The sequence below is a fragment of the Rhincodon typus genome, chromosome 6 (genome assembly GCF_021869965.1).
Source record: "Rhincodon typus isolate 14 chromosome 6, sRhiTyp1.1, whole genome shotgun sequence".
In the NCBI taxonomy this organism is placed as follows: domain Eukaryota; kingdom Metazoa; phylum Chordata; class Chondrichthyes; order Orectolobiformes; family Rhincodontidae; genus Rhincodon; species Rhincodon typus.
Window position 1 is genome coordinate 108,066,553 of NC_063337.1, and position 14,342 is coordinate 108,080,894.

Consider the following 14,342-nt stretch of genomic DNA (forward strand, 5'->3'; position numbering starts at 1 on the left):
TACTGCTTTAATCCATTACTTCCTCGTGTGTCACAAATCTATTTAAATAATCCTCTCCCAAAACTAAGTTTCCTTTGTTTATGATCTTGGGAACCAGACTTTCCAGTAACTAGTGTCATGGTTAAATTATGATCAAGAGTTTTGAAATTCATTTGCAGAAGCCTTATTGAGTCTCTCTACAAATGCTGCATATAAGAGGGATTCAGTGTGAATCTTGCTTTGCTGAATAGTTCACCTTAATGTGCTATTGGCAAGTTCCTCACCCTCACCAGGGATACATGTTTCTCTCGGTAAGTATTCTTTAGTGTTATTAGATGTTCGTTCTGTCTTGGAGATTTAATTTTTTTTAGATAAGGTCCCTCTGTAGTCTGCAAACTGTACAAGCTTAGGAGATGTTGTAATGACCAGATATCAATAGCTTTTTCTGCACTGTTGTGTCCAATTTGGCTACAGAATGAGTGAATTGGTCTAATTTCAATGTTCCATCCCCTAAAGCAGATGACAAGAATTGTAGTAAATGACAAGGGATCTTATGAATCAGTAGAATCCAACAGGTTGACCCCACCTTCTCCAGGTACTGGACCTTGAACATTAAACTAATATGATGTAATGTACTGCTTCCTCACTTTAAAGCTGACCCACTTGATATGTCTTTAACCAGAAAGAACCTGCTGATACACATCTTCCAGAAACAACTGATGTTCCAAATCAATTTGAATGTCCTCATAGTGTTTAGCTTCCTGTTGAATAGAAACATCTGGAAAAGAGCTAGGCATCCAGTTAATTGCCATGAACCTACCCTTTGTTAGTTTAGTGCATATCTGAATATACCTTACAAAGTGAAGTTAGATTAACCAAAACTTCAATTAAGAAGTAGAGCTAGAATTGACCAGCCAGAAACATGAGCTTTATTTATTTATATGCTAAGAATTGACCATGCCTTGAATTTTGTAATATACAATGATTATCTCCTGATTCATACAATGCGAGTTCAGAATTATAAGAACAGAGCAGACAAAATTAAACTAAATAACTTACCCACTGGGTCTTTCAGGTTTTTGTCCCTGCAATTAATTGTGCCTGGGACTAAACCAAGCATTTGACACTCTGCCATCTCTATGCACTAAGCACTGTCTTACCACTGCACACACTAATTCACACAGAGCAAGGATCAAACTTGGAACCATGTGGTGCACTTACTCATTGAGCCATTACTTAAATCTCATACAATTTTGTACTTGTACAGAATACATGCTAATTCTCTATGAATCACTTGATTCAGTTAATGAGAAACTTTGTTTTTTAATTCCAAGCTTGGTTTTCTTCCAATGTTTTCCAAATGAGTCCACTTTTTAATGGGTCTATTCGACCATTTTCTCATTGACTTCTTTAGCAGTTGTTCCATCATGCCATCTTATATCTGCGCACGTCAGTTATTTCTCTCAAACTCTATTTCAATATAAAATGTTGATACATCTGGGAGGATTTTATGGAGGAAGCATATTACAACTGAAATGTTTACTAGAAAACTGTGAATGATCCTGTTCATTTTGACTCATGCATACCTTTATTCCTACCCGAAACAGTCATCTAGAGATAGATTACACTAAAGTGCTATCATGTTTCGCAACTCCATTTTTCAGGGTCCCTGGTCACCACAAAATAGGAATCTTTATATCAGTCCATTGGGAACACATCCATACAAAAGGTAGATCCTTACCTTCTGCAGTTTTTAAAAGATTCACACAGGTTTCTGTGAAAGATCTTTTATTGTCCTCAGGACAGCAGTGTTTTAATGGTACTCATTTCTCTTATAACATTACAACCTTGCTGAGTTAGGGTTCCACAGGTTCTTAAACCTGTGCAACCTGGACAATGAGTATCGCAAACTATTCAACCAGTGGTGTCTTCAATTAGACCCAGTCTGCCCTTTCACAATATTCACATGCATTTCTTTCCAAAAGACTGGAAATTAATTTGGAGTCAATTCAGATTAACAGTTTTTCACTCCATGGCCCAGGTATATGTGTAGAGTGAAGTCAATTGTACAGCTCCCATGAGTCTTAGCTGGAATTAACTGATCTTCAACAGAGGCAGAGCTTGGGTTAAAGATTTGGGTTAGGGCAGGGCCTTCAGATAAATGATTAGATTTTGCTGGCTTAGCACAAAATACACACAAAAACATCTTGGAATGTACCACTGCCATTCATATTGCACTCCAAATGGCAACAAACATTTGAAAGTTAAGTGAGTAAATGATTTCACAAATTTTTGGCTGAAGCATGACATGAAAATTTGGTCACCCTTAAAATGACTTGTAGGAACGAGAGTGTATCATGGTCCTACCAACCGTCCCAAAGGATCTGCCTACCTTTTTACCTACAGTCCTGAGTTCCACCATTTGTTGTCCTTTTACTCGTGAAAGGTTTGCTTTTGAATGTAGGGATTGAGAAGCAATAATTTGACTCAGAAGATATTCTTCCTACAATACAATTACTTTCCCAGCATGAAGTAATGTAATTTGCATGCCTCTGCTTTTCCTTTCTCTTCTAATATCTTATTTGCTATATACTTGCTAATACCTGGTGTCAGTGAAGCATTTTGCATAATCTTGTACAACTACAACTTTCCTTCATGTTCAGATATGTCTTGTACTCCTACTTTACAACAATATTCATGCCTTAACTTTGTCCACCTTCTTCCAGACCTCCTGCCAGGTCGTCCTCTGAGTCGTGAAGACAGTGCTGAAAAACTGCAATGCTTTGTGTCTACTTTACAAGCTGGGGGTTTTGGCTTCCCCCATGAAACAATGTGGTTGCGTCACTTCATGATGGTGCCTACCTGCACTTGCAGACTCTCTTCATTAAAACTCGCTTTGCGCTACAGCCATTTTTAACCTGCAGTGGTGTGCTCAGCAGCAGCTTTACAAACTTTGTATGAGTCAAGTGGCTTTTCATCTGCTTCAGAAGCGCAAAAAGATCTTTAATGTTGACATATTGCAATTGGCTGAAATTTATCTTTGCCACTAATGTCAGCAGTTTTCACCTGCTTTCTTTTTTCCAGAATTTTGTGTGCTTTGCTCAAATTTTGGTACAGTGATTGCAAGAGAGGCTTTTATTGCCAGTTTTTTTTTAAACCAGAATTGATGTTGGTCCCTGGACTAATAAATTATTCTAAACAAAACAGTTGTAAAAAGTCCATGTTATTATTTTACAACAACTAAACTTAATTAAAAATAGGTACTTTTTTTGGTCTTGTAAAGAAAGACAGCGCAAAGTTATACCCATGATTTTTTCCATTATTACATGCATTGGGAAATGAGCCTAAGCTCCTGGTGCGCACGATAAGTGACAAAATGTGAAATTATTGTGATTACAAAACTAAGTTGATTTCGGTATAAAATCTTCTTTATGTTAGACGATAAATGGAGCCAACATATTGGTGCGCAAAGTCAGGTGGAATTGACCAAATCATATTTTGGCACACAGAGATTGGTGCCTCGATGACAACTTGAAAAATTAATCTTTAGAAATCATTGTTGTCTTTATGTGAAAATGTTTGCCAAATTGGCAAAACTGGATGACATACATAGAAACTATATGTTACTTGCAATTAAGTTTGAGAGATAATATTGCCAGGCATCAGAGGGTTTTTCTCCATTACGGCATCTTTTAGAGCATTTTTATCCCCTCTGCTGACTTCCTGCGCTCGTCAGCTAACGTACTTCCCCCTTTGTTATTTTTATCAAATTTACATTACAAAGTTTTTGTAACCATGGGAATTTTTCAGGCAGTTATTGAGAATCTGGAGCCTGAAGAAGTCAATAACAACTGAGTATACCTATTTACCCAGCTGTCACTGACTTTTCTCAGCTCCTCTGCTTCCCAACTAGCATCAAGATTAGTCTGGATGCTAATAGTACAGGGTTCTCTATGAAGGCAGTCACTGTCACTCTCATAGCTGACATCTTCAGAGTGGCTCCCTGCAGAGAAGGGAGACCCCGAATCAGGGTCTGAAAAATTGAAATGAAAATAAGGACTTCTCCTAAGAGGTAAGAATATTTAAATTTTCTTTTTTAAGCATTGCTTAGCTAGGAAACGTATTTTAAACTGAAAGCACTTCCCCACAGTTTCTTCCTCTTTAAGATAGATAAAGCTTATTCGATCCTTGTAATGTAAATGCCTTTGATCTTGCCACATAGTCTCACATGACTTTTGCCTCATCAGAGTTGAAGTGCTGATGCCTGGCAACATCACATTTTATTCCGCTTCATAACACTCGTATGAAATGTGATTTACCATTATGTTTTAGAGACAATGGCTTATTCATTTATCAAAGGAACTGAATTTGGAAACTGAGGCAACTGAGAAAAGTGAGATCAAACAGAATCCAACTAATGTAGAGATTGGTTTGGATAATTGGGCAGTATAACTCTGTAAATTGAACAGTAATGGATATTCTGTTGGAACTTCAATTGTTGAACTGCCAATTATCTTTTGTTTTTCAGCCCGAAAGCTAAGAAAATTCAGTAAACTAAAGAACATCGGAAACAGCCCATCTTCTCTGCAGTCCGAAATGACACTATCAAGTGTCAATGCAGTTGCAGTACCAAAGGTCTCATTACATTCAGCTCGAGCGGTCCAGTTCACGCCGACACTCGTTTCCATTTTACAGATAATTGAACCAGAAGTTGTTTATGCAGGCTATGATAACAGTCAACCTGACTCAACTAACTATCTGCTAACCAGCCTGAACAGGCTATGCGAGAGACAACTTGTATCTGTTGTTAAGTGGGCCAAATCTGTACCAGGTAACTGTATGAGTTTAAGTGATAAAATTCCAATCGTTAGACAACATAGTGCACACTACACCATGTATCTTTGTTGTTTCCTTTATGGTGATGTTTTGGTCATCGAGTTAATGGGTTTAATTGCTAAATGGTGGAACACTCTGGGGAGTCCATTGTCATCATCAATTACTTCTAGGTAAAGTATGGCTAGATGCAAAATACCAGCTGTCTGTACTAGATTTTAAACATGCATTTCAATCATTAACTTGAGCAGAGCGACAAAGCAATATTTCAGTTTCCTATGAGTGTAATTCAACTCACTGCACCATTTGCCTGAGCAAAAGTTAACATCACTCTTCCTATATTCATTGCAAATGTGTTTCTATCCTTTATGTGAAAACAGATTTGTTCACAACTTAGTAGCTTAGTAACAATGTACCCTATCAAGGAAATAGAGGTGGAGAGAGACTAAGGCCTGTTTTGATCCCCCCAAATCATCATGGAGCAGCTTAAACCCTTACAGCTGTGAGCCTTATTTGATGAAAGCCAGGAGACCTACCGCAAGGATGGAAGAAATATTGATCATGTCAGCGCTGGGCTGTAGTGTGATACCTGGCTGAGATCAACCCCTGTGGACGTTCTGAAAAAAAACTTCCTGGCTTCCTCTCCTATTTCAACAAATGAAATGTGACCCAAAGAAATAGGGGACAAAATCGAAGAACTTCAAGCCCTCATAAAATCAAAAACCACTGACCAAAATTTTCTTTGGAGATTAATGGTAATCACATTTGCGTTGCGATTACCAGCAGAATGTCATGAACAATATCAAATTCAAAACTTTCACAATACCCTGACTAAGTTTATCAGGCTTTAAAAATCTGTGATTACTGTGTAACAACTTGTAAATTGTACAGCTAATGCAGTGATATAGGACAGTTAAACTATTCAGAGAAAGAAGAATTTGGAATGTAATTTTATCATGTTTCTTTTGGAGAAGATCTAATGATTGCATTGAGGAGCCCCACTCACAGGGAACATGGGAATGAAAATAAGCAATTGGGGCATTATTTACCAGAGGCAATGGGAATCATGTTCAGTGGTTGGAGAGCTGGCAAGAATCCCACGTTGAGTCCTTTTGCAAAAATATCTTTAATTAACTGCCAATTAGGCACTTAACAATGCACCAGCTGGCACTCCCCATGATCAAGGATAGCAGAAATCACCCCCACCCTCAACAAACCCCAACTTCAAGAGCTGCTGAACAATCAAAGATTGTCAACTTTGCATTGTTCAGCAGCGCCAGTGAGGAGGGAGTAGCTGCTGTGAACAATACAAACTTAGAACATAGAACATAGAACATTACAGCGCAGTACAGGCCCTTCGGCCCTCGATGTTGCGCTGACCTGTGAAACCAATCTGAAGCCCATCTAACCTAAACTATTCCATTATCATCCATATGTTTATCCAAACTAATCCAGGGTCACTGAGAGATCTGACAATAGGCGAGTGATAGTGGAATGGACCTTCACAGAGTGGGAGCCATGGGAGTGGGGATAGATGGGTCGGCAGCAATAACAGGGATTGGGTCTCAGCAGGCCCTAATCTTGTATTTATTCATCAAGGACTGAACATTTGAAAACAAAGGATCTTCTTTGGAAGCCCACAAACATGGCAACAGGATTTTCTCCCTGGGTTTCCCTCACAGTAATTGCATAATGCCCCATTGATGAGATGAGATCTTTAGTTGCAATAGGGTGGGAAGGCCATCCAGGAACTTCCTTGTCCCAGACTTAGAACTGTAAAACTACAGAAAGGTTTCAGCTCAGAAAGAGGTCATACAGCCATTGTTAGCTGAATAAACTAACCCTCTCCCCCAACCCCCCAATTCTAACCCCACTTTCAGGAGTCTGGTCTGCAGCTCTTCAGGTTACAGTTCTTCAAGGGCTGATCCAGTTTCCTTTTAAGTAAGTTGAGCATCTAAGCTCTTCATTATGTTGCACACACCAATTCAGTCACTTCTCACCATCTTCTTTTCTAACAAAAACAATCCTAGTCCATGCAATCTTTCCTTACAGGTGCAATTTTTAACCCTGACAAATCTCCACTGTACACTGTCTAGAGCAATAATGGTCATCCTGTAATGTGATCAAAAACGTATATTAATCTCCAACTGTGGCCTAATCAGTATCCTATAAAGCTCCAGCATTACCTCCTAGTAACTGTATTCAGTTCCTCATTCACTGAAGGAAAGCTTCTCATATGCCTTCTTTACCTCGTTATTGGCCTGTTCTGGCACCTTCAGGGATGTAAGGACATGCACTCTATGGTTTCTCATGATCCTCATCAATCCTCCTCATTACCATCTCAGAAAATTCAATGAAGGTTTTAAGATATGACCCTCCCTTAACAAAACCGTACTGATTATCCCTGATTAATCTGTGTCTCTCCAAGTCTCTCAAAATTGATTCCAGTACTTTGCCTATCATGGACATCAAACAGACTGGTCTATATTATTTCACTTATACCTTGCACCCTTTTTGAATACTGACACAATGTTTGCAGAAGTGGTGCAGTGGTAGTATTCCTACCTCTGAGCCACAAGGTCCAGGTTCAAGACCCAACTACCCAGATATGTGTCATGACGTGTCTGAACAGTGATTGAAAATATTACGCTGTTGGCAGACATTCAGTTCTCTGATACCTCACTTGTACCTAGTAAGAATTGGAAAATAAATTTCAGAGCATCTGCTATTCCCTTCCTGTTTTCCTTTAACAGCCCAGGATGCAATTCATCTCGTCTGAGTGATTCGTCCATCTTCAGGTCAGACAGTCCTGCCATTTCTTTATCTCTTGTTATGCTTATTTTTTCCTCCAATTTAATATTTGATTTAACTGGGACAGAGGCAAGAAAGCAGTAGAATGCCCAACCACTGCACATCCAATCTGATCGGAGGCACCTCCAGCATCAAGCTCGATTTGGGGTTCTGAAGAAGAGTCACATTGGACTCCAAACATTAACTGTTTTTCTCTCTGTCAATGCTGCCAGACCTGCAGAGTTTCTCCAGCACTTTCTGCTTTTTATAGCACCTATCCTTTAATTCCCTTGTTGCCTAAAGCCTGAAATTGTATCAGTCTGAGTCTTAAATATATTCAAAAACTGAGTTTCCAAAACCATATTATTTCAAAAAATATCCACAAACCTCTGAGTGAAGATATTTCTCCGTATTTCAGTTTGAGAGAGTGAGGCCTTTTCTTTTAGTTGAAAACGAATGAGACCAACTCTTTTTTCACACTTTCAATTTCACACAGATATTTCATGGGTTTTGGACTGGAACCAAATGTAAATTGGGCATTGAGAACCAGAAAGTATCATTAGAATATTTAATTCAATGTCAAATCATCTACAGAATCCAAAGAGAGGGTAGGAAAAATTGAATTCAGAAAAATAAAATGAAAAGAGACATAAAGATGTTTTTAAGGTTCTACCATTGTTTGTTTATTTTTTGAAAACTCTAAACATTTCTCAGCATTTTGAGGAATAAGGATCTGAAATTGTTAAAGTTAATTTTCAGGGCCAGAGGGGTAGTTTGACAATAATTAAGACTTGTGAAGTTATTAAAAATGTACTCACACTGAATGGAAATTCTCAAATTTTTTTTGGTAATTTGAAGCACATTTGTCATTTCAGCACGTGAACTTTATAGCATCTATGATTCTGTGGTCTCATTTGTTTCAATAGCAAGAAACCAATGTATTGCAGCTTCTGAAGGACAAGAGCATCCCCTAATTTCAACATTTCACCATGCATGTGTGATGTGTGTCCGACTTGTACTACTATAACTGTGAGCATTGTTAGCTTCACTCCTATTTTTATTACAAAATCTAGATATTTATTGACATTCAGCTCTGTAGCGACCACAAATAGATGTAAAATCACACGTTTAATGTTTCCCAGAGAATTTGAGGAACATCTTTGCCACTTGTAATAAATATGAATGGCTGTTCAGGTAGAACTAAACAATATGAATAGTGCAGGACAATTTGCTAAAATTATCATGTCCATACAACCATAAACTATTAAGTCAGTTTTATTTGTGACTACTACTTGTTGCATCCTCATATCTTGCAATACCTCCAGCCTTCACTGCCACGCAGAGAACCAACTGGTTTAATCTGGTTTATCAGTTTCCCTTTAAATTGGAGAATAACATTCAGGGGATAAGTTCCTGTCATCACTTCAACTGGCCAGTTTTACAATGCAAATGTGTCATGTATCAAACTGGATTTAAGACACTCTGTTGCTTGTACATGTTATATGTGGTTCATTTGGTACAATGGACAAATCAGTGGATGGTATATGGATGATCATCATAGCCGTGTCACTTCTATTGCTTCAAAAAATACTGCAGATGCTGGCAACCTGAAATAAAAACATAAATATCTGGAAATATCCATTTGATCTGGCAGCATATGTAGAAAGAGAAAAACGGAATAATATTTTGAGTAGATGTTGCCAGATTTTATGAATATTTCTGCTTTGGTATGAGTTTATTTATCACTGTTGGTTGAAGTTGGCATAGGGAAATATGGTAACTGAGAATTGAGAAATTGTTTTGAAACGTATTATTGCCCTTTCTTTTTAATTATTGAAGTATAAACTTTATCTTTGGTAGAGTTACAAGTCTGCAAATAGAATGGTTTACCTTTATCTGATTAAGCTGTACAAAAATATTACATCTGCTTGCCTTAAAGTTTGCAGAGCGGAGTCTGATGCATTCAGTCTGGTTACTTCAGTTACCATTTTTGGCTAAGTCTTTGGTCACAATACTAACAATTATATCTTTCAGTTTTGCATTTCATCAGGGCATGCTTGTGAAGCTTTCCAAGATACAAGATCAAAATTTCATTTATTTCATTATCCAGCCAAATCTATTTTTTTTGTGTATAATTTTCATGAAGTTAATACAATTCTTTATTATGATTGCATCTGGCTAGAGGACTGAGGTGCAGCATTAATTCAGCAAAGCAGCATAATGGGAAATGAAGGGTCTGACATCATTAGCACATGAAATTTAGGAAAATGTATGGCAAAATACCATGTTGGAGATAGTCATAGAGGCATACAGCATGGAAACAGGTCCCTTGTCTCAAGTTGTCCATGCCATCCATAATTAGAAAACAGTAAAGGCAGTTTTCAGACCAGCAAGAGGCAGATAATATTCCACAAGGTTCTGCAACCACTTCTATAATTATTGAATTAAATAGAAGTCTAGAATGGTGTAGAACTTGATGAATATTCTAAAATGGAACAAAGTTAGTGATTGGCACAATGCTCAGTAGTATTCGGTCTGGTAGCATCTGCCTGGTGCATCTCTTGAGAGAGAAACAAAGTTAATGTTTCAAGTCTGATATGACTCTTTTTTTGAAACATCAGAATTTCTTCAGAAGTTGGTGGTTGAGGCAGAAAGTGTGCCAACTCTTAAAATTAGATTGGATTGGTGGTTGATAGGTTAAGGAAACACAAAGAATTCCATGTAGAATTGTAGAAACGTTACAGCACAGAAGAAGGACATTCAGCCTATCATGCCCATACTGGTTCCTTGCAAGAACAATTTATTGAATTCTAACCCCCAGCCTTTGCATGGACATGCAATCTTAGTTTCAGAAAATCATCCAATTCCCTTTTGAATGCCAATGCTGAATATGCTGAAAATAATTCTAGGTTCAAAAACCACTTGCCATGCGGAAAAGTGTTTCCCAATATTGTCATTGATTCTTTCGTTAACCTCCTTATTTCTGTGTTCTTTGATTTTTGATAGTTCCCAAATGGGAACTGGTTCTTCCAATCTACTTTTTCCAGAACCCCTGATGATATTGAACGCATCTATCAAATCTCATTTTAACTTTCTCTTCTCAAAGAGGACACACTCAGCTTATCCAATCTGTGTTTATAACAAATACTCCTCATATTTGGAACCATTCTCATGAATCACATCCTCCCTGAGGTATAATGCCAAGCCAAATTGGAAATTGCTGGAAAAATTCAGCAGGTTCTGGCAGCGTCTGTGGAGAGAAAACAGATTTAATGTTTCAGATCCAGTGACACTTCTTCAGAGCTGACAGTAGCTAGGAAAATGGTGGTATTTATGCAGAAGGTGGGGTAGGGGGAGGGGGGGGAGCAATAAATGATAAGTGGAGATAGAGCCGAAAAGAGAGAAAAACAGTTGGACAGATAAATGACTGAGTAAAGATCAGTCTAGGAGAATGAATATCTGCTCATGTGTCTATTAGTGGCTGACAATGGGTTGTGTGTGGTAGAAGCCCATCTGATAATAAGGCCTGGTACGTGGGGGTTAGGGTAAGGGCATCAGAGAAGGTGTTCAGACCCTAAAGTTATTGAACTCAATACTGAGTCCAGAGGGCTGCAGGGTCCCCACGCGGAAAATCAGGCGCTGTTCTTCCAGCTTTTGCTGAGCTTCACTGGAACACTGCAGCAAGGCTGAGACAGAGATGTTTGCCAGGGAATAGGGTGATGTGTTAAAGTGGCAGGCAACTGGAAGCTCAGGATATTTTCTGCAGACAGAATGTGAGTGGTCCAATAAGTGGTCACCCAGTCTGTGCTTGTTTCCCCAATGTAAAGGAGACCAGATTGTGAGCAGCAAATGCAGTCAGCTGGATTGAGTGAAATGCAGGTAAATCACTGCTTCACCCGGAAGCTATGCCTGGGGCCTTGGATACTGAGAATGGAGGAAGTGAATGGGCAGGATTTACACCGTATATGATTGCATGGAAGGTGGTGTGGGGCTGTGGGGACATGTTGGGAGTGAAGGAGGAGTCATAGAATCATCATCATAGAATCCCTACATGTGGAACTAGGCCATTCCGTCCATCGAGTCCACACTGACCCTCCCAGCACATCCCCCTACCCTATCCCTGTAAACCTGATTTCCCATGGCTAGTCCTTCCAGATCCCTGAACACTACGGGCAATTTAGCATAGCCAATCCACCTAAATTGCGCATCTTAGTACTGTGGGAGGAAACCGGAGCACCTGGAGGAAACCCACGCAGGCACGGGGGCAGAATGTGCAAACTCCACACAGACAGTCGCCCAAGGCTGGAATCGAATCGGAGTCCACAGTGGACCAAGATGTCCCGGAAGGAACAGTCCCTGCAGAAGGCAACAAGGGAGGGGAGGGGAACATGTGTCTGGTGGTGGCATCCCTCCTGGAGGTGATGAATATGGTGGTTAATAATCCTCAGGATGTGGATGCTGGTGGATTGGTAGGTGAGGACAAAGGGAACCTTGTTGGTGTTGTGGGAGGGAAGGGAGTGGGGGCTGAGGGCTGATGTGCAGGAGATGGGTCAAACTCAATTGAGCCCTGTCAACCACGGTGGTGGGGAACCATTAGTTGAGGATGAAGGTGGACATTTCAGGGGCATTATCGGAACAGTCACAAAGTAGAAACTGGGAGAAGCTCCCACCACACCATGTTCAGCATAAGTACAAACCTTTTCTTACAATCAGTTCTGAAGAAAGGTCACTGGACCTGAAACGTTAACTCTGATTTCTCTCAACAGACGCTGAGCTTTTCCAGCAATTTCTGATTTTGTTTCTGATTTCCAGCATCAGCAGATATTTGGCTTTTTGTGCAGCGTTTTTTATACTCTGTGCCCCAATGCATAAAGCTAAGGAATCCATTTGCTTTATTAACTTTATTAATTGCTTTGCCAACCTTTCCTGTCACCTTCATTGATTTTATATCCCCAATCCTTTGGCTCCAGTGTCCCTTTTAGAGTTGTACACCTTATATCGTTTCTCCACATATATCTTTGATAAATGAATCATTTCCCACTACTCTGCAGTAAACATAAACCCCAGTGGGTAGGCCATTCCATTAACCTGCTGAAATTGTGTCCTATCCATAGTATGCCCTTAAGTCTATTGTATGAACCTTCTGATGTCCTCGTACACAGCATTACACATATCTACCCTCTCTTTTACCTCATCAGAAAACTCCAGCAAATTAAAATATATGTGACTTGCCCTCAACAAATCTGTACTGTCTTTTCATAATTAACCTGCATTTGCTCAAAAGTCTGTTAATACTCCTGAAACAACATTTCTAACTTTGTCCCATCATTGAAGCTAAACTGCATTGCTAAGTTTATCCTAACAATGCTTTTTGAATAAGATGGGAATGTTTGCAATTCTCCTGTCCTCTGGCACTGCTACTGTATCAAAGAGGGATTAGAAAATTTGATTACTGCCTCTGCAATTTCCATTTTTCTTTTCCTCAGTAATGTGGATGTCTTCTTCAGTCCTGGTGAGTTATCAATTTTAAGTACAGTCATTTTATCTAATTATTCCTCTTACTCAAGTTTTTTTTCACTTTGGCACCTTCTTCCTTGGTGAAGGCAAATGCAAAGTCTCCATTTAATAGACAGCCATGCTCCTCTGCCTCCACGGACAAGTCTCCATTTAATAGACAGCCATGCCCCTCTGTTTACATGGACAAGTCTCTATTTAGGTTCATAATTGACCCACACCTTTTACCAACATTTTATCTTCTTTTTAATATTAAATACCTTGAAACCTTTTGGATTCCCTTTTATATTAGCTATAAGTCTCTTTTCATTCCCTTTCATTGTTTCTCTTATTTGATAATTCTCAATTCTGCCCTGAAACTTCTATATTGAGGCTAGACTTGCTGAGATTTTCCAGCAATTTCTGTTTTTGTTTCTGATTTACAACAGTTCTTTCAGTTTTTATTCTATTAGCCTTCCTGATTACCCGCTGCACCTGTCTGCTAGCTTTTTGTGTTTTTCTGCACAAGAATCCTCAAATCTCTTTTTTATTGCAGTTTTCTGCAATTTTTTTTCGCGGTTAAATTATATTCAGTTCTTTTGTTCTCCCTTCCAAAGTGAACAATTTCACATTTTCCCACATGATACTCCATTTTCCAACTTTACACCCATCCAACTTTATTTAACCTACCAATACCTCTCTGTAAACTGTTTGTATCCCTCTCACAAACTGCCTTTCTGCCTATTTTTGTGTCATTTGCAAATTTAGCTACAGTACATTCGCTTCCTTCCTCCAAGTTATTAACAGTGTTAACAGTGTAAACAGTTGCAGTCCCTGCACTGATCCCTATGGAACCACACTGGTCATGGGTCACCAAGCTGAAAGAGACCCCCTTACCCCCACTTGCTGTTTCCTGTCCATATGCCAATTGTTTGTCCATGCCAATATACTACATTGTGGCATGATTTTAGACTGTTTATGGATAATTTGGATTAAAATAAATCTATTCACCTTGTTATTTTCCAGAATTCTTTTAATAGTTGGTTTCTATTGCTAATGCTCCCAATAGCTACTGATTGTTAAGTTACAAATAAAACAGCATTTCACTGTTAGTCTTTAGTTATTTAGACCCTGCCTTTGGCTTTGCTCATGTTAAGTTTTACTCCATTCTGTGAAAAGCCTTTTCTCTAATCCTGTTACTCATCTGTTTTGATATTGTCTCCATTCTCAAGGCAAACACAGCGTGA

At 39.0% G+C, this 14,342-nt stretch overlaps 1 protein-coding gene across 4 annotated transcripts in view; it reads left to right on the forward strand.

The window, feature by feature from the left end:
• Positions 1–14,342, forward strand: part of LOC109911177 (progesterone receptor-like) — a 292,961-nt gene that overhangs the window by 179,186 nt on the left and 99,433 nt on the right. For all 4 annotated transcript variants that reach the window (XM_048598029.1, XM_048598031.1, XM_048598030.1 and 1 more), the window contains exon 5: positions 4,508–4,810. In XM_048598029.1, the coding sequence (XP_048453986.1) occupies positions 4,508–4,810 (303 nt within the window). The remainder of the gene's footprint in view (positions 1–4,507; positions 4,811–14,342) is intronic.